The sequence below is a fragment of the Furipterus horrens genome, unplaced genomic scaffold (assembly GCF_987537825.1).
Source record: "Furipterus horrens unplaced genomic scaffold, mFurHor1.1.pri manual_scaffold_13, whole genome shotgun sequence".
Taxonomy (NCBI): domain Eukaryota; kingdom Metazoa; phylum Chordata; class Mammalia; order Chiroptera; family Furipteridae; genus Furipterus; species Furipterus horrens.
Window position 1 is genome coordinate 43,797,867 of NW_028327183.1, and position 25,785 is coordinate 43,823,651.

At 56.1% G+C, this 25,785-nt stretch overlaps 3 protein-coding genes across 6 annotated transcripts; 1 reads left to right on the forward strand and 2 right to left on the reverse strand.

The window, feature by feature from the left end:
• Nucleotides 1-303: 303 nt before the first annotated feature.
• On the reverse strand, nt 304-20,836 carry PPFIA3 (PPFI scaffold protein A3). 4 transcript variants are annotated; one of them, XM_090260327.1, is made up of 30 exons: nt 20,676-20,836; nt 16,413-16,667; nt 16,066-16,167; nt 15,522-15,686; nt 15,114-15,188; nt 14,594-14,668; nt 14,056-14,277; nt 12,873-13,019; nt 12,647-12,781; nt 12,151-12,234; nt 11,876-12,007; nt 11,364-11,426; nt 11,154-11,233; nt 10,731-10,875; nt 9,985-10,172; nt 8,725-8,947; nt 7,960-8,123; nt 7,704-7,831; nt 6,644-6,737; nt 6,398-6,479; nt 5,452-5,652; nt 4,170-4,232; nt 3,985-4,011; nt 2,746-2,921; nt 2,290-2,387; nt 1,888-2,063; nt 1,731-1,799; nt 1,347-1,518; nt 844-915; nt 304-758 (listed from the first exon to the last, which is right to left on the reverse strand). In XM_090260327.1, the coding sequence occupies exons 2-29, from the start codon at nt 16,650-16,652 to the stop codon at nt 857-859; spliced, it is 3,585 nt and encodes a 1,194-aa protein (XP_090116453.1). In that variant the 5' UTR covers nt 16,653-16,667; nt 20,676-20,836; the 3' UTR covers nt 304-758; nt 844-856. The 4 variants fall into 4 exon arrangements, with proteins under 4 accessions (XP_090116453.1, XP_090116452.1, XP_090116454.1 ...); XM_090260326.1 differs by having other exon boundaries at nt 304-915; XM_090260328.1 differs by lacking the exon at nt 20,676-20,836 and adding an exon at nt 17,442-17,463 and having other exon boundaries at nt 304-915.
• CUNH19orf73 (chromosome unknown C19orf73 homolog) lies at nt 16,651-21,733 on the forward strand. The gene is given in 5 exon segments (XM_090259091.1): nt 16,651-16,673; nt 21,393-21,450; nt 21,452-21,503; nt 21,506-21,594; nt 21,597-21,733. Coding segments are annotated over 5 exon segments (357 nt in total). The 3' UTR covers nt 21,732-21,733.
• Nucleotides 21,734-21,873: 140 nt separating this feature from the next.
• LIN7B (lin-7 cell polarity scaffold B) lies at nt 21,874-25,274 on the reverse strand. The gene is made up of 6 exons (XM_090259399.1): nt 25,173-25,274; nt 24,678-24,796; nt 24,334-24,405; nt 23,499-23,708; nt 22,335-22,498; nt 21,874-21,983 (listed from the first exon to the last, which is right to left on the reverse strand). The coding sequence occupies exons 1-6, from the start codon at nt 25,207-25,209 to the stop codon at nt 21,962-21,964; spliced, it is 624 nt and encodes a 207-aa protein (XP_090115525.1). The 5' UTR covers nt 25,210-25,274; the 3' UTR covers nt 21,874-21,961.
• Nucleotides 25,275-25,785: the final 511 nt, after the last annotated feature.

Sequence of the window (25,785 nt, forward strand, 5' to 3'; positions counted from 1 at the left end):
TGAGTGATGCCTGGGGCTGGGAGGCCGACCGAGAGTCTGGGGCGAGGGCTCCCACCGTCCTCCCTCCCCCCACGCCACATCGCCCAGTGGCATCGTGGAAAGAGGATTCTCCCATGCAAACCCCGGAGCCGGAGGGGACCAGGGAGCGCAGTTCTGCGCCCCCTATCCCTGGGGCACGGACACGGCCACAGCACGGGGGGCAGAGGGGCCCCGGGGTCACGAGACACTGAAGAGAGGGACCCCGCCCCCTGGCTGACCCCAGGCAACAGGCGACCAGAGGGGGCGGGGCGGGACTGAGTGGCACAGTGGGGGGGGGCGAGGCTTGTAGCAGCGAGTCCCCCCTCCCCTCCTTTCGGACGAAGAAGGAAGACTTGGGCCCCGCGACTGGGGAGAAAGGGGAGGGGGCAGCCTCTCCCCGCATGCGGCCCAGGAGGGAAGCCCCGCCCCCTTCCCGCGGGGAATGGGCACCCATCTCCCATGGGAAACTGATCAATAAATTACAAAGGAGAGAAAAGGAAGGTGGAAGTTTGGGGCGAGATTTCTTCCGGCCCTCTTCTTCCCCCTCTCGGCCCAGTTCGTGTGATTTGGTCCAGGCACGGTCCATTTGTGAGGCAGGGACGCGCTCTCCCCTCTAGTCTGTACAGAAGGTCCAGGCCGCGGCGGGAGCTCCCCGGCCCGAGCTCCCCGCGAAACCACACTCTGGGCAGGAGGGGAAACAGCCCAGCCTCTGGAAGATTCTTCCATTCGAGGGAGGTCACCTGCATTGGCGCCGGGCAGCATGTGGAGCAGTGAAGATCCATTGTGCCGACCAGAACCCCCAAGATCGCCCAGTACTGTCCTCACCTGGAAGCCTGCACTAGCAGGAATAGGTCCGGACCGAAACGCCGTCTGCCCGGGAATTTCCAGAAGTCTGGCCTGAAGGGAGAGTGAGCAGCTGTTCAGCCAGGATCACGCAGGGGTACACACACACACACACACACACACACGCCCAGGATTTCTCCCAAACATCATTCCTTGGAATTTCCCCTTCCAAAATGACAGCAACGGCCTGAATCTTCGCTGGTTTCCCTCTCTTTCCTGCAGCATTAGATTCATGCAAGGTGCCCCAGATGGCACTAGGCGAGTTCATTTCCCACCCTGGAAAGGGGGTGCGAGATTAATCCACACCCGGAGCTGAGGGTTGGCATATTGTAGCAGCCCATATGCCATGAGTGGGAGAGAGTGGGTGAGGCCATTTCAAAACCTGCAGAAGGAGGCTTCTGGAATGTTGAGTTGGTCCTTCTTCCAAACCGAAGTGGGAGAATGGAGGAAGGGCTGACACTTTGGGGAGACACCCACCCACCCACCTTCTGACTGCAGCTTGCGAAGAGGGAGCCCTGGCGAGCCCAGAGCCCCTGCTGCGGCCGAACGAAAGTTGGGGGGCAACATCTCAGCTGAGTCGGGGGTTACACCACGGAGGTCCTTCTCTCGGAACATCTTCCGCCAGGATGGGGAGCGGCTGAAGGACTTGGCGCTGTCCTAGGTACATGGGCCGGGCATCCAGTGAGGGACCGGAGTCCGCTCCTGACTCCGCCCCTTCCTTTGACTCCACCCCTCTCCGTCTCAGGCAGCTTCTCAACCTGGCCCCACCTCCAACCACCACTCTTGGCAAAGTCAAGCCGGACCCCTTCAGCTCCGACCCTGAATGTGCAGCGAAGGACCCGAGACTCCCGAACCGCTGCTGCGCCCACCTCGTCCAGACGCCTGTCTGTGCCCAAGGAGATGAGGTTACTGAATTCCTTTTCCAGGAGCTGCCGGGCCTGGGGAGGAGAGGTGGGAGAGGGGGTTGCCGCGTGCAGACTGCGAGGTGGGGATGCCCAGTACGACCCGGGCCAAGCGGCAGCTCACCTGTGCATTCTGCGTGGGGATCTGCAGGAGCAAGGCTAGGTCGGAGTAGTCAAAGGTCTCGTCCAGGGCCAGCAGTGCCCCGTGCACCCCGCTCTCCGTGAGGTTCGTGGCAAATTCCTTCAGTCCCAGTCCGGACACCCAACCCATGACCCGCTCATTGGACCACACCATCACGTCTGGGGACCAAAGGGACCCTCAGCTGCAGGCCCGTCCAATTTAGCCCATACCTTCACCCCCATTGTCTTTTCTGGCCACGCCCCCTTATCTGGCTCCACCCCATGGTTCATGGTAGGACTCTTCTTCCCCGGACTCCCTCCCTTCCTCCAATCACCCTTTCTCCAGTCCTGCCCCTAAAACCCCTTCACCTGGCTCCCAGAGGGACTTTTATACTCTTCTACTCACCTCGGATCTGGGTCTGGCTTTCTTCCCGCCTCCGCTCCAAGTCTTTCCGGTCATAGTTGAGCCGCTTCAGGCACATGATCCCATAATGCAGACTCACCCTGAGCAGCCAGGGAAGTGGAGTCACAGATGAGCTTTCACAACCCGCATGACTGCTGCTCCTATTGGGCCCTCCCCATTGGAGGGCCCTCTTCTGGGAGAGGTCAGCGATTGCTGACCTTCTCCAAGTTGCGGTATTTTCAACAGACAGTTCCTATTGGCTAACCTGGAAGGGGTGTGGACTTTTCCTAGTGGACCATTTTTATTGCTGTCAGGGGCACCGAAATCAATTTCCTGAGAATACAGGCTGAGGGGCCAAAGATAATCCAAAGAATTTCCCATAACCAGTCCCACTGACCAAAGACTCTCTAGGCGTGGGGCTTCCCTTTGCACTGTCCCCATTGGCTGGGCAGCCCCCACCTGTGGAAGCTGTCCACCATCTTGAGCTGGCCTCGGAGCTCCTTCTTGTTAAGATGATCTAACATGCGCGCGTCCACCAGCGACTCCATGAAGTAGCTGCGGTACTGGGGCAGCCCTAGGCTGGGCAGCCAGTCGTTCCCCACCCACTCGTGGTTCATGTCGCCGTATGCCAGAATCTGGGGCCATGGGCAGGTGGGGGAGGGAGGGGTCAGGCCTTCTGACCCCTTCCCACGTATGTATGAAGGTTGTTCTTTTTCCCACCCCCATGGCAGGACAATGGCCAATCTCTCTGCTCAGGACAGTGGGCCAATCCAAAGTTGTCTCCTACTCCTTCGCCATGACAAAGCAGTCCCCTGTCTACTCAAAGTGTGGTCCTTGGACCCACAGCATCACGGTCACCTGTGAATTTTTCTGGAATTGCAGAACCTCAGAACCCAGGCTACTGAATCAGAATCTGCCTTCTCACAAGATCCACAGGTGATATGAACTGTACATTAAAGTGTGAGAAGCACCGGCCTAGCATTGTCCCAACTCAGAACAGCAGATCAGTCCCTCATCACTACTCCTCAAAGTCAAGACAAGGGATTTTTCCAACACTGCTCTCCCCACAACAGAGAGTAATGGATCCATCCAGCACTCTTGCACTGTCCGGAAAATATTAGTTTAATGCTTTACCTGGCCCAGGCCAATATTCTGGATCAGCCCAAAGTCCTTCACTGACTTTAACATAAGGAAACAATCCATACCCCTCCCCCGTGACCAGAAGCAAAAAGCCCAGTCCAACATAGATCTTCTCCGTCAGCTAAGTTTATGCCTCCCCCTTCTTCAGAACAAAGTGGAGCTCCTCCTCCCCCACCTCTCTGCCCCATGTGCTGCCCCTTCAAATGCTTTTCCTCTTTGCCAAGTACACTGGAGCAGTCCTTTCCCCTCAACCAGCGGGGAACGGGGCGCACAGCGTCTCCCTCTAGTTATAGCGATAGAACAATCTCTGGAGGCCCCGCAATCCACGACAATGGAATGGCCCTTGCACGGCGCTAACAGCTGACAATGGAACCACCGGGCTTCTACACAGCCCCCACCAAGCCACAGCGAGGCAGTCCAGAGCCTAGCTCCACGCAGCGCCCCCCCGTGGTGAAGATGGAATGCTCCGGCAAGGGTTGGGGCAGGGCTCGGAGAAGGGGCGTCCATGCAACGTGCACAGCCTGTTCATGCGCCCACGTCCCGCCCCGCGCCCCCTACCTGCTCCCAGCTGATCTCCTTGGTCTCCTGACCAGTTAGTGGGAAGAGGGGAGAGAAGGGGTGGGTTAAGGGGCCGGCGAAGGAAGGGAGGAGGAACGAACAGACACCCAGAGACTCGACCCCCGCCACCCTCCCCAAAGGGAGAGTTAGTGCAACACCCTAGGCCACCGGCAGGGGGCACTCACAGGCTTAGTCGTGGCTGTAAGGGACTCCATCTCTTCGTGTGTCATCCACACATTTCCTGTGGACTGAGGGGTCGGGGGTGTTACAGAGGGTGAGAGAGGGCTTCCAGGGACGGATAGGGAAGGGGTCGTGCTCCTGAAGGCTCAGGGCAGGTATAATTACACACATTCTACTTTCTGGCCAGAAAGGCCGGTCACTGCTTGGGCAAGACAGTGACAGTGGAAAGGAATGATCATTTATTAAGCACCTGCTGTGTATTAGAAGTTGGGCTTTGGGGTTGAACAAATTCAGGTTTCAGTGGGGGGTCTGCTGGCCATTTTGCCGTGTGGCCCTGTACCAATGATGTCACCTCTCTGACTTCACACAAGTTATGGAAAGAATTCAGAGTGAGGTGGCAGATACAGCAATGGGACAAATGTTTGGGGAATGGAGGACATGTATTCGTCTTTATTGAGCACCCGCTTCCAGCAGCCCCAGGAGTCAGGAATTCACACATGCATTCGAACATTTACGGAGTGCCTCCTGAGCGCCAGGCCCTTGTAGGGTCTGGGACAGGCACGGGGGAATTTGAATATAGACTGAACAGTAGATGAAATGAATGCTGACGTTCATGTTCTTAGGTATGATAAGCGCATGGTGGCTATGTAGGGGAAAGTTCTTATTGTTAGAAGATGCCCATTGAAGTAATTTTTCAGGTTAACTTGTTGTAATGCCCACAAATTACACTCAGGTGCTTCAGATACACACATACACGTGTAAGCAATAAACACGGCAAAGGGGCAATAGTTGCTTAATTAGGCACAGTACACATAATTTTCTGTACGGAATGAAAAGATAAAATATTAGAAGGCAGTAAATGCTCTGGGGAAAAATTAGGTATCAATGTCCTGGGTGATGGATGAATGAGTAGTTTAGCTGTTGAGTTAGGAAGGCTCTTGGAGGTGGTGACACTTGAGCTGAGACCTCAAGGATGACAAGGAAAACGGTAAGGGGTGCTCCAGGCAAAAGGAACAGCTGGTGCCAAAGGGCGGAGTCAGGGAAAGAGGAGGGCAGGGGACCATATGGATTTGGCTTTTTCTCTGGGATGGGGGCCCCCTGGCTGCAGTATTTAAGGCAGACTGAGGGTTGGGGGTACAGGAGAAGCAAGGAGACCTCCAGAGATACTCCAGGTGACAGTGGGTCTACGGGGAGGAGCTGGAGTAAGCAGGCCCGTATTGGCTAGTCTGAGGACAAGAGGCGGGGCCTTGAGGAAGCCAGGGCTGGGATTGGCCGCTGGGCACTCACCGTGCGGGAGGAGGCGGGGGCGGAGGGCGAGGTGAGTGAGACCATCTCCTGGATGGCGAGGCGTAGCTTGAGCCGGTGCAGCGGGTTGCTGATGCCGATCTCGCGCTGGATCTCCGTGTCCGACAGGTTGGCCATGATGGCACCACTCTTGACATTGGCCCGGCAGGCGGCCACATACCACGCAGGCATGCCTACCCACAGCTGGACCAGCGAATGGAGTGGGAAGAGGGAGAGACAGCGACAGACGAGAAACAAGAGGCAATACAAGAGGAAAAACGGGAGAGATGGGAGGGAGACAGAAAGAAGGTGAGAGACGGAGACAGAGATGGGGAAAGGCAAGTGGAGGAGAAACAGAAAGACACAAAGTTCACAGTGGGAAGAAATGGACAGAGGAAGTCAAAGGGACATGAGAGAGCGAGAGGAAGACAAAGGAGGAGTCGTAGAAAGGTAACACCAGAGTCAACAGGGAAAGAGAGGGATGGGGAGAGACAGAGAGCAGGAGAGACACACAGGGAAGAGGGACAGGTATGGGGAGAGGAAGGAGCAAAGACATTGGAAGAGAGACATGGAAGACCCGAGACATGGGTAGACCCAGCGACATGGGAAGAAATACGGACAATGACAAAACCCAGAGATTCGGAGAGAGGCAGGAAAACAGGGAATCCGAGAGACAGAGACAGAGACATGGGGAAAAACAGAGAGAAACAACAGAAGACCAAGGCCAACGTGGGCATGGCCAGAGGGGCAGGGGTGGGGGGAGAAGAAGAAAGAACAAACAGAGAGATCAATAGGAAGCCTGACCCCTCCCAGGGCCTCACCCCCATCCCCACCCGCACCCCCACATCTGGGCTAGGAGGATGGTGCTGGGTGGACCCAGCCAGCCCTAATGGAGGGGCTGTCACAGGGGTTGGAGATCAAGAATCAGGGCATTTCTGGGCCCCAGTACCTCCAGCCAGGAGACCACGGTGGGGCCATCCCAGGCAGCAAAGGGCAGGCCCTGGCGGCAGGCCTCTTCCAGAAGTTCATGCCTGGGGAGAGGGGGCCAGGGCCGGAGCTCTCAGGGGTAGACACCCAGCCCTGTTGGATGGCCCCCTTCACCACAGCCCACTCTCAGAACACTTTTTATGAATGTGGAATACATGGCCTTTGAATCTTTGTAAGTCCTCCCCCCTCTCCCCACTCCCATACTCACTTCCTCTTGTTCCTTCGGTCCTTGTCTCCTGGACCTGTCAGCTTGGCTAATCCCAGAGGGTCTGTGGCCAATGTCTCATCTGAGGGTGTTCCAGCTGGAGGCAGGGAGGGCCAAAATTTGGAGATTCTCAGGGAAGGAGCAGAATCTTTCATGCTGGGAGTGGTGAGAAGGGTGCCAGGAAAGCAGAGGCCCCAACGGCGTAGTCAATGAAGCCACAGACAGGGAGTGATAAAGCCAGACCGGGACCAATGTCACCTGGCAGGCAATAAACTAGAGACATCCCAAAAACAGGGGATTCATTGGTCTGGCCTTGTCAGGGTGCCAGTGGCATGCTGGTAAAGATTTAACTAGCTTCCTGAGGAGAAAGGAGATATTCCTTGATTTGTAGCATTTGCCAATTTCCATGGTGTAAATATCCCACTAGGCCAATTTCAAGCTACCAGCATGATGTCAAGCAGCTCACAAAATTCTGGACAATTTAACTGTTGGCTCTTACAAGCCAGTACAAGCAGGCTCCAGCCCACCAGGTGCCCTGCCTATAGGATGAGCCTTCCTCTTTCTCTATTTAAAAAATGGCAAATGAGCCCAGCTGGTATGGCTCCGTGGATTGAGCAGCAGCTTGCAAATCAAAGGGTTGCCAGTTCGATTCCCAGTCAGGGCACATGCCTGGGTTGTGGGCCAGGTCCCCAGTTGGGGGCACACAAGAGGCAACCACACATTGATGTTTCTATCGCTCTCTTTCTCTCTTCCTTTCCCTCTCTCTAAAAATACCAATAAACAAAATCTTTTTAAAAAATTATAAATGAAGTAACAAATGGATTTAACCCTCAGTCACTCAAGCAGGCCACAGAGGGCTCTTTCCTTGTCCCCCTTCCCCACCTCTTCCTCTGCCAAGTCCTGTCCCTTCTATGTTGTAAATGAATTACCAAATCAATGAGACATGAGTGAATGTCAAGTGAATATGTAAAGAAGAAGAAGGGAGAAACAAAGGCAGGAAGGAAAGGAGGGAAGGAGGGAAGAAGGTAGGAAGGGAGAAAGAAAGGGGAATCAAGGTACTCACCCAGAGAAGAGCTGTCCCGTCCTGGTGGCCCCATCCGCCCCTTCTCCTTCTTGCCAAAGAGACGACCTATGGATGACTTGATGCTCTTCTTCTTAGGGGCTTTGTGCAGGGAATCTGGGGTGCCCTCACTGGATGAGCAGGACAGAGTGAAGGCAGATCCCATCTGGGATGCCTCCTTTCACCCCAAGTCTTTGTGCACTCCCATTTCACCCTCCCAAGCAAGCCTATCCCTCTCCCATTTCTTGTCCCCGCTGACCTTCCCCGTGAGGGACCCCCATCTTCCAGGGATCCTGCCTGCAGTGCCAAGGCCTGGGTCATTCTCTCAAGGCGGGCAGAGCGAGGAGTGGGAGGTGGGGTGTCTCCAGGGATGGTTGGCCCCTCCCCTCGTGGAGCTCCAGCTTCTTCCTTGGGAACATGATTCTGGGGACAGAGACACAGAGGGACTGGATTGAGTTGGAGCGGTCATGTTGGGAGATCCTCATTAGTTGGGATGTCTGTTACGGGGTTTTAGAGATATCCCTGGTTTGGGGCACCATTCCTGAAGGTAGCCTAGATCAAGTGGGGGTGAGCTGTAGAAACATAAAGCTAATGAACACGGTCCCGCTGGAGCTTGACAAGCCCATATTTATAGTGTCCTAGCTTATGGTGTCAGGAGTGGGATCTGCATGGCCGCAAGGAAAGCTACTATGGTACAGGTTCTGGAAACAAAAAAGCTTGGGTTTAAAGCAGTAAAATAAGGCTACTCTCTCTAAGGCATCCTGAAATGTCAATTCTGAGGCTCTAATGGGAGTTCTCAAATGTATGTTTAGTCACAGAGACTTTTTTTTAAACAGAAAGTGAATGCATAAAACTGCTAAAGGTAGACCTGATCTAACTAAAGTACAAGTTAGGGTGCAGGCGGGCAGGGGCTAAGGTTGCTTTAGAGAACCATCGGCGTGAGGAGTTATTGCTGCTGTCTATTGAGGAGCCACGCTTTGGACCTCCTACCCACCCCACCAAGCTGAGCATTCAGAACACTCACAGCTTTGTCGGTGCCCTCACGGGCAGGACTAGGGGGCGCCAGGCGGGGTGTTGAGTGGCCAGAGCTGGGAGGGGAGGGGCTGGCAAGGGTAGACGTGGTGAGGGAGGGGGGCAGTGAGCAGCTACTGCGGTAGCGGCCCAGCGAGTCCAGGCCGGAGCCAGACACCCGGCTCTCCAGCTCTTCCGCCCTTTGTTCCGTTGTCTCCTTCTCCTCTTGGATTAGCCTGAAGAGGGAAAGAGGGGGACCAGTGAGAGGGTGGAGGCAGACAACAGGAGAGGGCATCTGGGGGTCCCCATGGGCCATAAAGTTTGAGGAGGCAGGAAGGATTCTGAGGAAGATACAGTGAGCTTAGAAGGTCTTGGTGGATTCGTGGTGGCCTCACTGGTTCAAGGGGAGTCGAGGGGTCATGACAGGCTCAGGAGGTCGTGGAAGCAGATTAGGGAGGATGATAAGGGTCTGCATCAGGGTGACCCTGATGATAACCAAGTGTTTCTGGAAAATCAAAAAGGAATTTTTATGGGCAAGAGGTCAAGTTCCAAGGAGGATGTCAAGAGCAAAACCATAAGATCCAGATAAGATCTGGGATTCTGAGGTCAACCTGGGATCTGGGAAGGTCTTGGTATGTGAGAGTCAATGACTCACGTCTGAACAAGTTTGAATGGAAGGTGGTGGTCATGTGGTTCACTGGCTGGGGCCCAAGGAATGTGTGTTGCTGGAGAACTGCTAAATAAGGCAGTTGCTCAGCTACCAGGGTGTATTTTCCATGATGGGTGGTTCTTAATAAATTGAGGGTTCTGGTTATATTAGGTAGAAACTCTTGGTATGGAGAGGTGCGGTCCTTGATGTGTTACAGTGACATTCCTAGTGTTTTGGAATGGGGTTCTTATGTTGAGAAACTTGGGGTACCAGGAGTCTCAGGTTACTGGTTGTTTGAAGCCATGAAATCCATGGTGTACTGGAGAACTGTTGATGTGTGGATTGAAATTTTGGGTAATTGGGGGTGCAGTCTTTGCTGTATTGAAAAACTGTGTATTGACAGAGAAATATATATATATATATATATGAATATATATCACATAGGAGACCTCTGGATGTATCCTGGGAGATTCCTGTATACTGAGGGAGCGCTGGGCTCGGCAAATTTCTTGAGGGTGGGGGAAGAGGAGATGGGCTCTGGCCTTCGCATCAGACCCCACAGCCAGAGGGGCTGTGGGGCCAGCTCTGGCGGGGCAGTGGGGAGCAGGACGGGGGAGCACTCACTTGATCTCCTTGTTGATGGCTTCCAGCTGCTCCTGAAGCATGATGGCCAGGGTCTGCACGTCGGCCTGCCCGCTGGGGGAGAGCAGCTCAGCCCCAAACATCCCCTCCGCCTCCTCCTCATCGGAGCCATCCAGCTCCCCAGGAAATGGGGGTGGCATGGACCCCGCAGGGGCGGATCGCTCCCACTCCTGTCTGTGTGGAGACAGAGAGACCCCAGGTGGGCAGGGGCCAAGGTAGGCCCTGGGTTGTCCTTCAGCTCTTCTGACCTTGCCCACCGTCCGTGACCCCTGTCTACGGTTCCGGACACTGACTGCCTTCGCCATGCAATCCAGTCCCCCCACCATGTTTTCCAGCTGTTTTCTCTTAACAGGTCCCTTTTCCTGACCACCCCGCCGACACTGATGACTCCTGATTTTGCAGTTTCTGTTAACTCAGCCCACTTCCTTCCTTCACTTCAGCCCGCTCATTCTAGGATTCCACACCCTGCCCACTACCCCCCAGGCCCCTCCCTCTCCACACCCCATCATTCCTCCAAGGTTCTCACCAGGCAGCAGGATTTCCACATGAAGAGACATCCAGGCAGGTGGGGGTGAGGGAGTCAGGGGAGAAGGAGAGAAAATAGCGTAGGTCCAGGTGACCCTGCTTCTCAGCCCAGCCCCCGTCCAGAGCCCTGTGTGACAGACCTTCTTTCCCACTGTCACCCTCTCAACCTCTGCTCAGTCCAGGCCCAACAGGTGGCCACTGACCTTGGAGGGCTCTTCCTTGACCCCTGACCAGCGGCTCCTCTTGCCTGCTCGGCCACTGCCAGCCCCATAGGGGTCCAGGTGCGCACCAGAAGGTAATGTAGGTGCCTGGGAATAACGGAGCTCCAGGGCACTGCCCGGGAGAGACCTGTGGGCATGGGAAGATGGAGGGGTCAGAGATGAAGGGGTCAGGAAAAGAAAACGGAGATAAAGGATCATGGGGGAAGCCTGGGGTCAGGGGACTATGAGTAGGATCTGAAGTCAAATGTCAGGAAGAAGGATCTGGGGTCAGTGGTCAAAAAATAAGAGATCAGTGGAAGTCTCAGGAAGACAGACAGTGGGGGTAGGGGAGACCTGGGGATCAGAAAGGATGATGTTGGCCAAGGGGGTCCATGGGCAGAGGTGGGGAAGAAGGGCTACTGTCACCTGGAGTACGAGGATGGTGGCCTCCCCCGCAGCTGGTCAATCTCCATCTGCATTCGCTCCATCTCCGCCAAGAGCTGCTCCTGTGGGGAGGGGAGCAGATGAGACGCATCGGGTCAGGATGTGCCCAAAGGAACGGCCCCTCCCAGCTGATCCCAGTGCCAACCATGCCTGCTCCATTGCCCTGGTCCTCCCCTCCAGGCCCCTCCCTACTTTGTTGAGTAGCAGCTCATCCTGAAGCTTCTTCATGTTGGCAATCTCCTCACTCAGTGAGTTCTGTGGGAGACAGGGGTGCAGTGAGTGGGGGGAGCCTGGAAGGGGCATGCTCTGGGGGCTTGACGGGAGCCTGAGGGAACGAGGTGAGCATGAACAGTGAGCTGGAGGACATGGTGGTTGGGGGTCCAAAGTTTTAGCAGAGTAGGGGAGTCCACGGGAGCCCCAGAATTCCACGTCCTGTGTAATCAGAGGGTTCAGTTTGAGATTCCAAAGCATAAGAGGCTTGGAGAAAGTCAATAACTCAGGGTGTGGATGTCTCAGAATTTAGCTCTTTAGGGTTTAGGTGAAAGAGTGCTCCCCGCAATATAGCAGAGAAGTCTGTCAGAGTGGGAATGCCCAGGTTTAGGGAGATCTCAGATAAAGGATCCAGGGGAAATAGCTGGGGCCCAGAGATTCGGGCAGGAGGTGGTCCAGGACGCAGGTTATTGGAGTGCTGGCTTGGGGCGCACCTTCTCCTCCAGCGCCCCCATCCGCTCCTTGAGGTGAAGCTGTAACCGCTCGTTGGACTCGCTCAGCAGTTTGTCCACTGTCTCGGACAGCCGCTTATTGTGGTCGTCGTTCATCTTCTCCCGCTGCCGGGCCTGCGCAAAGGAGAGGGCGCCAGGGGGTGATCAAGCCCACCTGGTCCGGAGCGCAGCCCCTGCTCTAAGCACCCTCCCCAGGTCCACCCCATCTAAGCCCCGCCCCCAGCCTCAAAGCCCCGCCTGCTCGCCCATTCCCTCACCCGCTGCAGTTCCTGGTTCTTCTCCTCCAACTGGGCCTCCAACTGCCGAAGCCTCTCCTCAAAGTTCCCATGCCGTTCCTCAGCCTAGGAGATGGAACCCATGACATCTGGCTTGGCCCACTAGGACCCAGTCAGACTCCAGTCCCCCTTCCTCCAAGACTGGGTGCCAGGCCCCGCTCCCAGAGTTCTAGACTCTTCTCGCGGGACTCCAGACCCTGCACCTGTGACTCACGCCCTGCCCCTCTTCTACAGGCCCTGTTCCTTTATTAGTTCATGCTCCAGGCCACCCATCCTTTCAGTCCAAACTAGAGAACTCACCTAACCTCCAAGCCCTGTCCCCATTCCAAGTCCCATCCCTTCCCTAGACTCCAGGCCCCGCCTTTTTACCCAGAATCCAGGCGGCAGCTCTCCTACCCGTTCAGACTCAAGGCTCCGCCTCCTCTAGGCCCCGCCCCTCTCCCAGAGACCCAAGGCCCCGCCCCAGGCCTCCCCTCACTTTATTGAGCGCAGCAACGCGCTGGGCCAGCTGCGCCTCTATCTCGGGCAAGGTCTCTGCCTTCTGCAGCGTCTGCTGCAGCTTCTGCTTGGCGTCGTCCAGCCACTCAGCCAGCTGACGGCTCTTCTCTTCACTCTGGGGGTAGGACAGAGATAGGGGAAGGGAGGAGATAGGTCACACAGGCCACGACCACCTCCCCGCCTCCCGTCCCCAGCAGCGCCCCCACCTGCCGGTACAGCGACTCCTTGCTGGCCAACTCGTTCTCCAGCTTGTCGTTGGCGTCGTGCAGAGACGTGGCCTCCCGCTGGGCACTCAGGTAGCGTTTCTCCAGCGTCGTGATTCGCTCCTCCATATCCTCCCGCTGCGCCAACGCCTGCAGAGGTGACAAAGGGCCGCGTGGACCACAGCTCCCAAAAAGCCCTGGGGGTAACCTAGGTTTAGAACCCCAGATTAGGCACCGCAGGGTATCCTGGGAAATAATGTCCCCTGACATCCTAGCGTCCGAATGGTGGAACAAAACCTTCCAAGAGCTCCCAGGAATAGCCAACGTCTGGGCCCCTGCAACTTAAGAATTAAAATGGTGGTGCTGCACTGTCTGTGAGTTTCTAGAACAGGACTGGCTTAGACCCTCCCTATATGGATGAACCTCAGGCTCATCGGATGGGAAGTCTCCTCCATTCCTCTTGGACCACTTGTGCCAAAAACCCAGGACTTACTTAGATGTTTCAGCAACTTCTGGCACAGCCCAGGCTTATAATCACAGAGCAAGTGCCCCAGGGCCTCCTGGGAAACAAAGGCCCCTTCCATCTGGGAGGCAACATCTTCCAAGATACCGCAGGGCAGCACAGCTCAGAAGCCTGGAAAAGGTGCTCCAGGGCCTCATGGAAGATGGACTTCTGTCAGGAAGCCCTTGTGATGCTAGACCACATTTCCCAACAGCCCCCATGGCCATTCAGGCTTGAAATATGAGGTGAAGACCCTAGTGGATGACAAAATCTAAAGTGCTCACTCTTCTTTGTCATGCAGGGCCTTCAAGAATCCATGCCTACATTTTCCTGCAGTCCCTGGGACCTGGGAGTTAGAATGAAGGGCCCCAAGCCAGGATGGGGTGAAATGCAGACAAAGGAATTTAATTTAGAGGCCCAAGAGAATTTCCTGTGGATAACATAACTATGAACAGTTCCTGAGAGCCTACCATGTATGTGCCACATGCCAGTCCTCTGACAAAAATCATGCCTCATTTTACAGGTGAGAAAACTGAGGCTCAGAGAGGAAGAGGATCTATACGACTTGTGAACTGAATCCAGGTTCCACCATTCATGAGCACTGCAACTTTGGGCAAAGGGAGATGGGGAGGGTGAAGAGGAGGGGAGGGACAGAGGGCAACCCACCAGGGGCTCCGGCCTCACCTCCTTGAGGTCGCGCTGGAGCTTGACGTTAGCTTCCTCGGCCTTACCCAGCTCGCGGTGGGCGGTGCCCAGCTCCTCCTCCAGCTGGCTCATCTGGCGGCACAACACCGCCAGGCGCTCCCGAAGCTGGCACACCTCCGCACGCTGTCGCTCCAGGGCCTCCTCCAGCTCAGCCGTGCGCCGGTTGGAATCCCCGCCAGGACCCAGGCCATTGGCAAGGGTCTGGAATAAGGGACAGTGAGGATGGAAGGGACAGAACCCAGAGTGGAGAAACGGATAGAGAGAGAATGCAAGGAGAAAGTTGATGGGGTGGGGGGACGGGAGTGGGGAAGAGCAAATCAAAGATCAGTAAGGGTCATGGAGGTCACAGAAGTTAACTACATGACCTGAATTAGGTTTGAGGAGCTCAAATGTCCCAGGGTCAGGGAGGATCATATCAAACATTAAAAGGACCATCACAAAGTCAGAGGACAGAGTGGGAGTCATAGGGATGAGGATCAATGAAGAGCAAAAGGATCAAAGGGCTTCCACCTCATACCTGCCCATCGCCATCCTTGCCCGGCTCCTCCAGCCCTGACCGGCGTCTAGACAGCTGCTCTCGAAGGCTCAGAGTCTGGGAATGGGAAACGGAGATCAGGGCAAAAATAAGATTAACTCCTTCCCTCTAAGGAGAGGTCGTAGGCCTCTCTGGTCCTGCTGGGGGTATCCTTAGATCCAGTGCTCTCATTATATCTCTCTTTGGCTGCCCAGCAGCAAGGGAGCCCAGCCTTACTTTTGTCCTCTTTAGCCCTGACTTTTCCCACCCAACCATTTTTTTTCCGAGTGGGTTCTTCCTGTTAGCCCCAGCCCCTGATTTTCACCTTAGTCTCACTTTCATGAGTTAGTTCTCCTCATAGCCTTGCTCAGTGAGCTCCTCCTTAGGAATCCTGCTGGTTCTCTCCTTAGTCCAAACCTGTTGGTCCCCTGCTCTAGTTCTGCCCCCAACAGATTCTAGAGCCCAGAGTCAACTTCACCCCATTGGGAGCTCCTTAGTCCTTCCCTACCCCTCCTAGACCCACCTCCTGGTTGCTCATCTCCAGCTCCTCCTCTAGCACTGCCACCCGCTCCAGCGCCATCCGCAGCCGCTCCCGGACCTGGAGATGGGGCAGGACAAGAGTGAGATAGAGATCAGATCCAATGTAGGACATCTGGCCACAAAGCAGAACACCTCTGCAACGGGCCTGATAGGGCAATGTTAGAATTCCTCTATCTATAATGGATGTGCAGCCCCAACCTGCCACCAAAGAAGCCCCACCCACTGGTGGCCCCACCCTAGTTTATTTTTCCATTCCCAACCAGTCAGGTCTCAGTCCGCATAGCCAGTCAGAATCACCTTTTTTTCCACTTAGGACATTCCCAGCCAATTCAGGACAGGCCCCGCCACCCATGGGCTTCCCTTCTGCACCCAGGTTCTTCCATTTTCATACCTTCTCATCCAGGGCCTTATGGTGCTCGAAGAGGGATTTTAGAGCCTTGAGCACCTCCACTTCGGATGAGACCCCACCTGGGGACTGGGCCTGACGCTTCACCACCGTCATGCGCAGTGACCTCTCGTGCCTGGACACCAGGCACTCCAGGTGTTCCAGTAGAAGCTACAGGGATGGGGCACCGGGCCAAACAGACAAGGGAAGAGAGGCAGGATAGAGGGAAAATGTGGTTCAGACAGGTGGATCGGACACATGGAGAAAGAGGTGGAGCCAAGTAAAGAGGTAAAGAACCAGACAAGTCAGGAAAAGAGAGGGATATCCGAGGTAGGGGCGGGGTCACAGAAGGAGAGGTACAGGAATAGAGACCGTTATGTAGATAGGGGAGGGGGCAGGCAGGAAGGAAGGAGTGGACCAGAAGACACCAATCAAAAAGTGGAAGCAGGGAGGAGACAAGAAGGCGAGACGGGGAAGAAAGATGAATCAGGCAGCAACACCGCGAGGCCCCGCCCGCAACACTGAGGCCCCGCCCCCCAACAATCCTCACCCGCGTGTTGTTCCGCTCGGCCTTCAGCTCTGCAATCTCTTCCTCCCGCTCCAGCAGCTGCTCCCGACATAAGTTCAGCTCCTTCGTCAGAGCCGCAAACTCCTGTCCAGATGTGGACAAGATCGGGACAACCAGATCAATCTTTTCCCCATCTCCCTCATTGAATCGGATGAAGTTTGAAGGCCCCACCTCCTGATAAGCCCCGCCCCTTCTAGCGGCTCAGGCCCAGCCGCCACCCGCAAAGCCAGCCCCGCTGACTCCTCCCCTCCAAGTGCTAAGTCCCTCCCACTCCGGAACGCCCTCTCCACGCCTTCATGGTCAAGGCCCCGCCCAGGCCCCGCCCAGACCTGGGGCAGCGCGATGCTGAGCTGTCGCTGCAGCGAGTCCTTCTCGTGGCCCAGCTCGCGCAGCCGCAGTTGCGCCGTAGCCAGCCCGTCCTGCGCTTCGCGCAGCGTCTCCAGCAGGCGCTCGCGCTCCGTGAGCATCGTGACCATGAGGCGCTCCAGCTCGCCGCCCGCCTCGTCCGGGCCCAGTGCCGAGCCCCGCCGGCCATCCTCGCTGATGGTGGGCATCACCTCGCACATCATGGCGGCGGTGCTGGCCTGCAGGTGCGGGGAAGGGGCAGGGTTCAGAGACTGGCCTTGTCAAGGCACAGACTGAGACATGGCCACTCTAATACTGCATAGAGGAAACTGAGGCAGGACCACCCAGGCATGGCACAGAAGAAATTGAGGCCTGTATGTTCCGCCGATCATGGCACAGGATAAACTGAAACCCATTCCTCTTGGGAAACCAGTACTGGCTAGCTGGGTGAGAGTATTTGGGGAAACCGAGATCAGACTCCATTGGGCACTGGCAGTAAATCTAGACCCAGCCTCATCCGAGAAACCGAAGCAGGGTGACCCAGGCACCACTGCCTGAGTGAATCTGGAAAAATCAGTCTCTACCTATTCTGGCCCTGCTGAGAATCTCCCTCAACCCACTGCATGGTGAGAAAACAGCCCCAGCTGAGAACCATGACTTCAAGACTGGGGTCACATAATTAGGTCACTGGTATGTGGTTACGTGCTATCCAGCTCAACTCCCTTCTCCTTCAGTTTCTCATTTGGACCTCCACTCCAGAAGAATCTAAAGACTCACTCCACTCGGAAGTGGGGAGGAGCATGGCAGAGGGCAGGGTAGGTTAGCCATCTCCCATGACACAGGTGTCCCAGATCCAGCTCTCTCCTTCCTCACATCAGAAGAGTCTAGGTCCTGAAGTCCCTTCCCCCAGACTCAGGATGCTGAGCCTCCAGCCCCCTCCTTCCCAATCCCAGGAGTCAGAGACAACACCCCCTCCTCCCCTGGGACATGGGTCTGGGCTTTAAACCTCCAACCTTAGACTCAGAAATCCAGCCTTCAGACCCCTTCTCCCCCAGAACCCGGCAGTCCAGGCTCCCAGGACCCAGGAGTCCAGGTGCGCAAGTTGTGGGCGGAGATGAAGCGAGTTCTCCTGAGCCGCTCCCTCACACACATCAGGTTGGACAGGTCCAGCTGGCCCCGCCGAAAGCAGGAGGGACTTTCACTCCATTCCCTCCTTTTCTTCTCTCCCTTTTGGCAGTGGCATAACCTGTTCTGCAAGTAAATCTTTCCCAGCCCCACCTAATGCTCGGACTGTGTCCAAAGACTGAGACTGGGGCCTTGGACTCCTGTGTGGAGAGCAGAGGACTGAGAGCCCTGGAACCTGGGAGAGGAGGCAGCTGGGTTCCCTGGGTCTTTGAACCGGTGCTTCTGAGAATCTAGACACCTGTATCCCAGTGCTCAGAGGACAGATTCAGGAATCTGTTTGTAAGAGGGCAGGCCAGGCTTAGGCCCGTAACAAACATGGTATCTAAAACCCAGAACCTACTCAGGAGATGCAACAGAGGATGCTTCAGGGAGGCTGTTTTAGAATTTCAAATTCACCAAGGAAGAAACAAGACACAGCAAGGCTGGGCAAAAATCTAAAAAGCCACTGGCATGTAGACACAGTACAGAGTACACAAAAGGACATATGCTTCCACATTTACAATGTGAGTTGGGTAAGAGCTGCACATAGGGCATATTCTAAAAGCCAGATCAGGAACTTTGAACCAACCAAGAGCAATCAGTAACTTTAAGAGCAACTGGCTGACCTCAGAAATGATATCTAAGAATCTACCTAATGCAATGCACAACAAACCTAGTCAGCAGACATAATCTAGAACTCAAAACCTACCAGGGATGAGGGTACAATAGAGTATATAGCAAGTGGTTGCATTCTTGTTTTTATGATGTGTCTAGATAATGCTAGAACTCAAAATGAAAAAGATATGCTCTAGAATTCAGAACTTTCCCTGGAGGCGGAGAAAAACCTAGAAAGTAGCAGGGAGTTTGCCTGGAACTTAGTTGTGCCTGCGGGAAGATATAGAAGAATGCATGCTGGGAATAGAGAATTTACTGGCATAAGGACTGAGCTGGCAAAGGCGAGATGGGGTGCTCTGGAAATGAGGACATTTCTAGGCTGAAGACTCCAGAAGAGGGGAGAGCCTAGAGCACGCTTAGAATACTGAAGTGGGAGATAGTGGAGGAAGCCCACAGTCCACCACGGGACAAGTGCTAAACTAACATCACACTAAGGAAAAGGTGAACAGAGAAGGTGGGAATGGATGGGCCAGGAACCTAGAACCTGAGGGAGGAAGATGTAAGGTAGAGCACTTCGGAGGGAATCCTCTAGATTTGAGACTGTAGAATTGGGCGGAAAAAGTGCATTGTAGAATTGATAGCACAATTCAGAGAAAAGAGGATGGCACATAACTGGAAGACACACATTCTAGAACTTAGAATGCCCCTGGGAAGAGAACGGAACGTACAGAGCAATGCCACAGATGTGGCTGGAACCTAGAACACAACTAAAGTGAAATTTTAGCCGAAAATAAGCAAGGATCGGTGTCTAAACACTTGGAACATGTCTGAAGAGATGGTGGGATCAGAATTTGACTTGCATTTAGCATCTAGCCTAGAACTTAGAATATGCCTTGGGTGCAGATGGAAGAGAGATGCTGAATGGGAGTGTTCTGGGATCTCAAAGGAATCTAGAAGGCGGAGCATTGCAAGGGTGATGTTTAACTGGAAATGTGGGAGACAGTGAGTCGGTTCTGGATCATCTAATGAGCCTAGGTCACGGAACGCATTTGGAGGAAAGCATGTGTGTTTGGCTCATAGCCTGAGAGAGTATATGCAAGAGGATAGGACATCACAATACGGGCCCCAGAAGGCAATGGAGTGCCGGAAATAGCTCAAGAAGCTGGGTCTCTGAGGAGAAAATAGAGCTCCGGGAGCCAAGCAGCTGAGATGAAATGGGGATGAGGCAGGAGTTTGTCAAGGCCACTGGGAGGTGTCAGGTTGATAAGGGGATCATGCGGCCATGGGGACCTGGGTTCCTGAGAGTAAGAGATGAGGAGCTAGATACCTGGGCAGGAGGAGGGCAGAGCTGGGGGGCCTGGGCTCCTGAGTCCTTGTGGAGATAGAAGACAGGGGTTTGGGGGGGAGAGCTGGGGCACACAGCCTCTATATAAGCTGGTGGCCAGTACAGAAGCTAGGATCTGAACGCCTGGGTCTCTGAGGGGATGCAGGACTCAGGACAGGCATCTAGGTTTCCGGGGGCGAGAGTGGGGATGCAGGAACATGCCAAAGAATTGCATTAACAATGGCATTCTGAGTTCCTGAAAGGGAGAGTCATGGCGCCTGAATCCCTAAGGGGCAGATAATGGGGTACTAGAGGTTCAATGCATTTGCCTGAAGAACATAGGGGCTGTTGAACTGGGTGTCTAAAGGGGGCAAAGGCTGGGAACCTGGATCCTCCGATGCCCAGGTCCCTAAGGTGGACAGGGCAGGAACATTCAGAAGCCCGGACTTCTCAGGAATGTGCTGGGGTCCTGGGAACCTGGGGTGCTGAGGACTGGGTCGACAGATTAGCCAGCGGAACCCTGATGGCCCAGCGTCCCGGTTGGGGAGGGCCCGGGTATCCCCGGGTCAAAGGCACAGCGGGGGGGATCCCCGCGCCGCCGGCGCCCCCTCTCTGGCGGCGGCAGCAGGAGGTGGGGGAAGCGAGGCTGCCGAGTGCGCTGACCATGGACAGCTCCAGAGCGGGCCTGTGTCCAGGGCTGCCGCCAAGCCGGCCTGGAAGCGGCTGCTCAAGCCTGAGGGCTGAAGATGGGTGCGCGAATGGGGAACTGTGCGGACGCGACAGGGGACGGGCGGCCCTCGCCGGGAGAGTGTGACACGGCCGCCGCGGCGTCTGGAGCTCTCGGGACTGGACCGAGGAGGAGGATCTAGATCCAGAGGGGTTCCCAGGGTTGAACTGAAATCCAGGCTCCTGGGCCCTGGAAGAGGCGCAAGGCGGCAGTACGCCTGGGATTCTAGGGTTCGGTTGGGGACTCTGAGAGCCGGGAGTGGCACGCCTGACTCTCCGGGGTTCGACTGTGAAATCTGGGCTGTGGGGTCCCCGGGGATGAAGAAGGGAATCCAGGATCTCGAGGAGGCGGGGGAAGCTTGGCGAGGGGTCCCCGAGGTGGGCGCTGCCTGGCAGGCCGGGCCGGGCTCTTACCTACCTGGTCCGCGGCGGCTGCGGGCGGAGCTGGGCTGCAGGAGGGACGTGGGGTGGGGTGGGGGGACCGGGCGGGGCCCCTGGCGGCGGCCGGGGCCCGGATCTGTAGCTCCGGAGCCCTGTCTCTGCCGCTCGCGCGGGCTCCGCGTCTCTTGCTCCGGCTTGGGCGCTGGGGACCCCCCTCCCTCTCACAGTCTTACAGCCCTCTACCCCCTAAAAGAGCCCCCTACCCCTGACACCGTTAAGCCTCCCCCCCAACGAGGCCGCAGCCGCCAGATCCAGGGGTGACCACCAGCGCCCCCCAAAATCCCACCTTCCCCCCCCAAAATTCCTCCTCCCACCCCCCCCAACAGCTCCCGGGCGGTCGTGGCCCCTTTAACAGAAGACTGACAGACGGCTCTGAGTGGCCAATAAGAGACTGTGTTGGCGCCGGCCGGAGGCTAAACCCCACCTCCACACGGGACGGGAGGGGTCGCGCGGGCGGAGAGTGGGAGGCGGGGCTCAAGACATGTCGGCCAATAGGGGTGCGGCGTGAGGCAGCTGGGGCGGGAGGCGGAGCCCGGCGGGGAGATGATGTCACCTGGAGAGTGGCGCGCGGCGTGGAACGCGAGTCGCGACCTCGGACACCGGCGGGGGCGCGCTCCAGCCCGGGACAGGAGGAGCAGGGCGGGTGGCGAGGTGGACGTAAAGGTTGTATTTTAAGGTGAGGGCGACTCCGGAGATGCGCTTGGGTTGAAGGTCAGGTGAATGCCAGGTCAGCGAGTGCACCTTATTCTGCACTCTCTGCGCCCGTCTCGGGAACTGCACGCGGCACCCCCACCCCTGTCTCCCACGCAGGGCTCCCCCAGTGGACAAGGTTAATGGTTCGCTCCGCCCCGCCCACACAGAGGACACCCACTGGCTCCCGCAGCGTTTCAGGACTCCTTGGTAGAACCAGCTACAGAAGGGGCTTGGCCTCCACCCTCAGAGTCTCTTAAGATTAGGGGGCGTTGTCTTCAGGTTTGAACTCGCAGTCAGACCTAGACTGGGTCTCAGCCTCCGCCCTTGGGCTTGTCCCTAGGAAGTTGGCCAGCTTCCACCTTCAGACCTACGGAAAAGTCTCTATCTCCGCTCTCAGATTCTGAAAAGGTCTCAACGTCAGTTTCTCTGCCTTCCTCCCTCTCCCACACCTCAAGACCCAGAACAGACACACAAACAATCAGTGAGGGTCAAAGATCTTTAAATAAGGAGCAGGTGACAATAAATACTGTACAGGAGATGGGGTGAGCAGGAGGGTCCAAATCTGTGGTTTCAGCCTCTGGATTCCAAGGACCTGCAAAGAGGGTGAAGAGAAGGGAGCCAGGCTCAGGGTAAGGGACCTGGGGGTGGATGGGTAAAAGCTAGGGCTGGGGTTCCAGAACCAAGGGCTCAGGAAAGTGGGTTGAGGAATTCCAGGGAGAGTAGTTTCCAGATCTTGGGATGGAAGTTAGCTAAGAGTCCCCAGGGGCTTTAGCCAGAATGGCTTGGGGTGAGAGTCTGGGTCAGGGGTCAAGGGTCAGAATCCCAGGAGAAGAGGCATGGCTGGGATTGGCAATCACGGTTCCAGGAATCACTGGCCTGGTTTGGGAGTCTGGGGATACATGAGGTAGTGGAGGCCCCTGGGGAGTGGTGGCCAAAAGCTCACGAGTAGCTCTGGTGCTGCTGGCGCCTGCGGGCAGAGCGCATCTTCTCAAAGCGGGCCTCCATCTCCTCCAGTACACGAGGTGTGTAACGCACCACCAGCTTCACTGAGCCCTGGGCCGCCTTCAGCAGCTCCACAGCCTTCTCATGCTGCTCCCCCTCAACGCTCTGCAGAATAGTGCACAGACAGCTGGGCCAGGGGGCCCACCGCCCTCAGCCAGCTTCCACCCCGGAAACGGGACCTTTCGTGACCTGCTCCCAGCCCTGAGGTGCCAAACCTTGTGTCCTCATGGGAGAGGCATTAATTCTTGGCTCAGTGTCCTCCCTCCAGATTTTCCAGGTTCCCCATGTCAGGGACAAGCCCCACAAGCCCTCAGTCACTGAGCCAGACCTTCAGGACCATCTTTATCTCTTCCTTCCCTACAGTCAGCTAATCCCCAGTCCCATCCCTCCTGCCCAGACTCCCTCTTCTTTGTCCCTACCACCCTGGCCCCAGCTCAGGCCTCATCTCTCTAGTGGACTTTTTTTTTTCCCCTCTCCAGTGCACTCTTAATCAAGTCTCCTCCTTGGCCTTCTGGCCTCCAGTCTCTTCCCTCAGTCCATCCCCCACAGAATCCCAAAGGGACACTTCCAAGTTGAGCTTACTCACAGCCCTCCTGTGGCTCCCCAGAACCCTTGAGACAAAGTCCCAGCTTCTTAGGCTGGTGCTCAGGCCCCACAAAGTGGGCCCCAACCACCCAGCTAGCAGTGTCTCCATCTACTCTAACTAGTGACTTTACTGACCTGCATGCCCGGGTGCTCCTCAGAACCAAGTCCTTTCTCTCTGTCTCACAGGGGTGTCACGGCCCCTACCTGCAACCCCCTCAGCCAGTAACACCTCCTCTACCTTATTTGCCTGGAGAACTCCTACTCATCCTTCAAAACCTTCTTTCATCTCCCCTGGTCTGGGGCCACATCACAATCCTCATTATTATCTCCCTGGAGTAGGTCTATCTCCCTCATCAGAGAGGGGGTTCTTGAAGGTAAAAGCTGAGGCCAACTTTCCCCAGGGTCTGTAGCAGTGGCCAGCACATGGCTGGAAACAGAGGCAGTGCTCAGTCAGTGTGTTAAATAAATGTCACAAACTGTGACACACACACCCCCAGCCCTGCCTCAGCTTTCCACTCACCACACCATTCACCGACAGCAGCTGGTCCCCACGCTTCAGGCCTCCGTGGCGGTCAGCCACACCTCCAGGAATGACACGGGAGATGTAGATGGGTGAGTTCTGCTCCTTGCCCCCCATGATGTTGAAGCCCAGGCCTTCGTCTGTCTTGGGCAGCTCCACTACCCTGGGATGGGCATGACCCTCACTGGCCGTGAAGGCAGCAACTGTGGCCTGGGAGAGAGAAAGCATGGAGAGGTGACGGTCCCTCCATGATGGACATACAGACTGGGGTGGAGGATCAGGGCCAGGAAGGGCTGTTGAGATCAGATAGCTTTTCCGAAGCAGGGGGTGCCTGCCACAGTTCATCAGAAGATCACTCCATAATGACTGCATGTCCCTTTTGGTTCCCTTTGGATGGTTCAGACATGTCAAAGAGGAAGTCTTCACTTGGTGTGAATGTATCTTGAATACGCAACACTTGCCAATCTCACTTTTTAACAGAGAAAAACAAGGCCTGAAAGAAGCTGAGAGCCCACAGGAAGCTTGGAGAAATAGCATCTGACTATGGTTAATTCAGATTTCCGTGTTTATTGACACTTCATTGCTTTCACTGTATAGGTGTTTAAGGTTATCTCCTAGTCTGGCATGTGGTACTAGTTTCAAGTTGTAGTTGCTAAAGATGCCTCTCTTTATATGACATTGAAATTAAAACTATGAGATTACTTAAAGTAAATTATAAATAAGTAATAGTAAGAGTGGTACAGAGATTTGGCAAAAATCATGAAGGAGAAACCAGGAATGACTGACATTAGTAGTCCCGCGGATGCCATGAGCAATGGGGTGAGGGGGTACCTACCTTGGCTGTGGCGTGGGCCCTTATCTCAGCGCTGCCAGTGATGTCCAGCGTGTCATAGAGCTGCTCATACACCTGGTGAGGACACAGGAGCATCAGGGAGCCGCCAGCCCCCTCCTCCCTTCAACACAGGAGTTCAGGCCTGCAGATTCTCCCACCCAAGGAACCGTCCCGCCCCCGCAACCCGGAGCCGAAGGAAACTACGACTCCCACAGAACTACGGAGCTGACGCACGGGCACCTCAAGGCACGCTGCCCCGGGCGCTGCTGGGAGGCGTAGTCCCCGGGCTCGGGGCGACCAGGAGGACGGCGGCTGCGTCTCGTGCCTCAGTGCCACGCAGCGCTCACCTCCCGGATGGCAGAGCAGAAGCGGCTCTGCAGGACACGCTGGAGGGCCTGCAGCTTCTGCGGGGGCAGCTCCCCGCTGCGCTGGAGCCGCTCGAGGAGCTCAACTGCCCGGGATACATCTGCGGGGCGGGGGCGGGGGCGGAGGCGGGCGCGTAGACAGAGTCAGGGACACCAAAACGCAGAGCCGCACCGAGAGATGCGGTCAGAGACTGAGTAAGGACGAATGCAGACAGACCCCGGGAAGGACACCTGCAGACTTGCGAGTGGCAAGGGTGCCCAGATCCCCATACACACCCAGGCAAAGGTGTGCGGCGGGCGCCCCTCCCCGGCTCGCTCGCCCACGGACCCTCCCACACCCGCTAACAACCGGACTCAAGACGCCCCGCTCCGGTCTGTCCGCCCACCCACCGCCCGGGCCTTGGCGGGGGAGGGGTAGGGATGGGGGTCCGGGACGCTGGATGCGGCCGGGTGGGCAGGGCCCCCTGGCGCGCTTACCACGCTCCAGCCCCAGCGGCTCCACCAGCGCAGCCATGTCCGCGCCGCCACTGAGAGCCGCCTGCCAGCCCGGTCACCAACGAGGAGGGCGGGGCTCCTCGAGGCCACGCCCCGGGCGACGGGCGCCCCCTATGGAGGCGCCGTCCAGCTTGCGCTTTGCTCCTGTCTGGCTGCCCTGCCCTCAACCCCATTGGTCTTTCCTGTTTGCGACCCCTCCTATGCAGCCTCTGTCTGCCCCTCCTTCCATCTAAGTCTGTGTCTTGCTCGTCAAATCCGTTTGTCTTTTCTATCCCTTTTGTCCACGTTCATTGGACAAACGTATGTTAAATATCTGGGCCCAAGATGATGGCCACTGCCCTCACGGAGCTTAGGCCATGGTGGAGAGGAGGTCGACTACCAACTACGACTGCAATCAGAATTGGGAGTGGGGAGGTGATGATGAGAGGAAATTAGCAGAGTCCTTGAAGGTAAGATCAAGCGGTGGGATATGGATCAATTTCCAGGCAGAAAGAGCCCACGTAGCTGGACAGTAGAGTAAGGATTGCAGTAGTTTATGATGAAAAAGTTGGCAGGATAGTTTATGCATGGACTTGTGTGTTGGCACACGCATGTT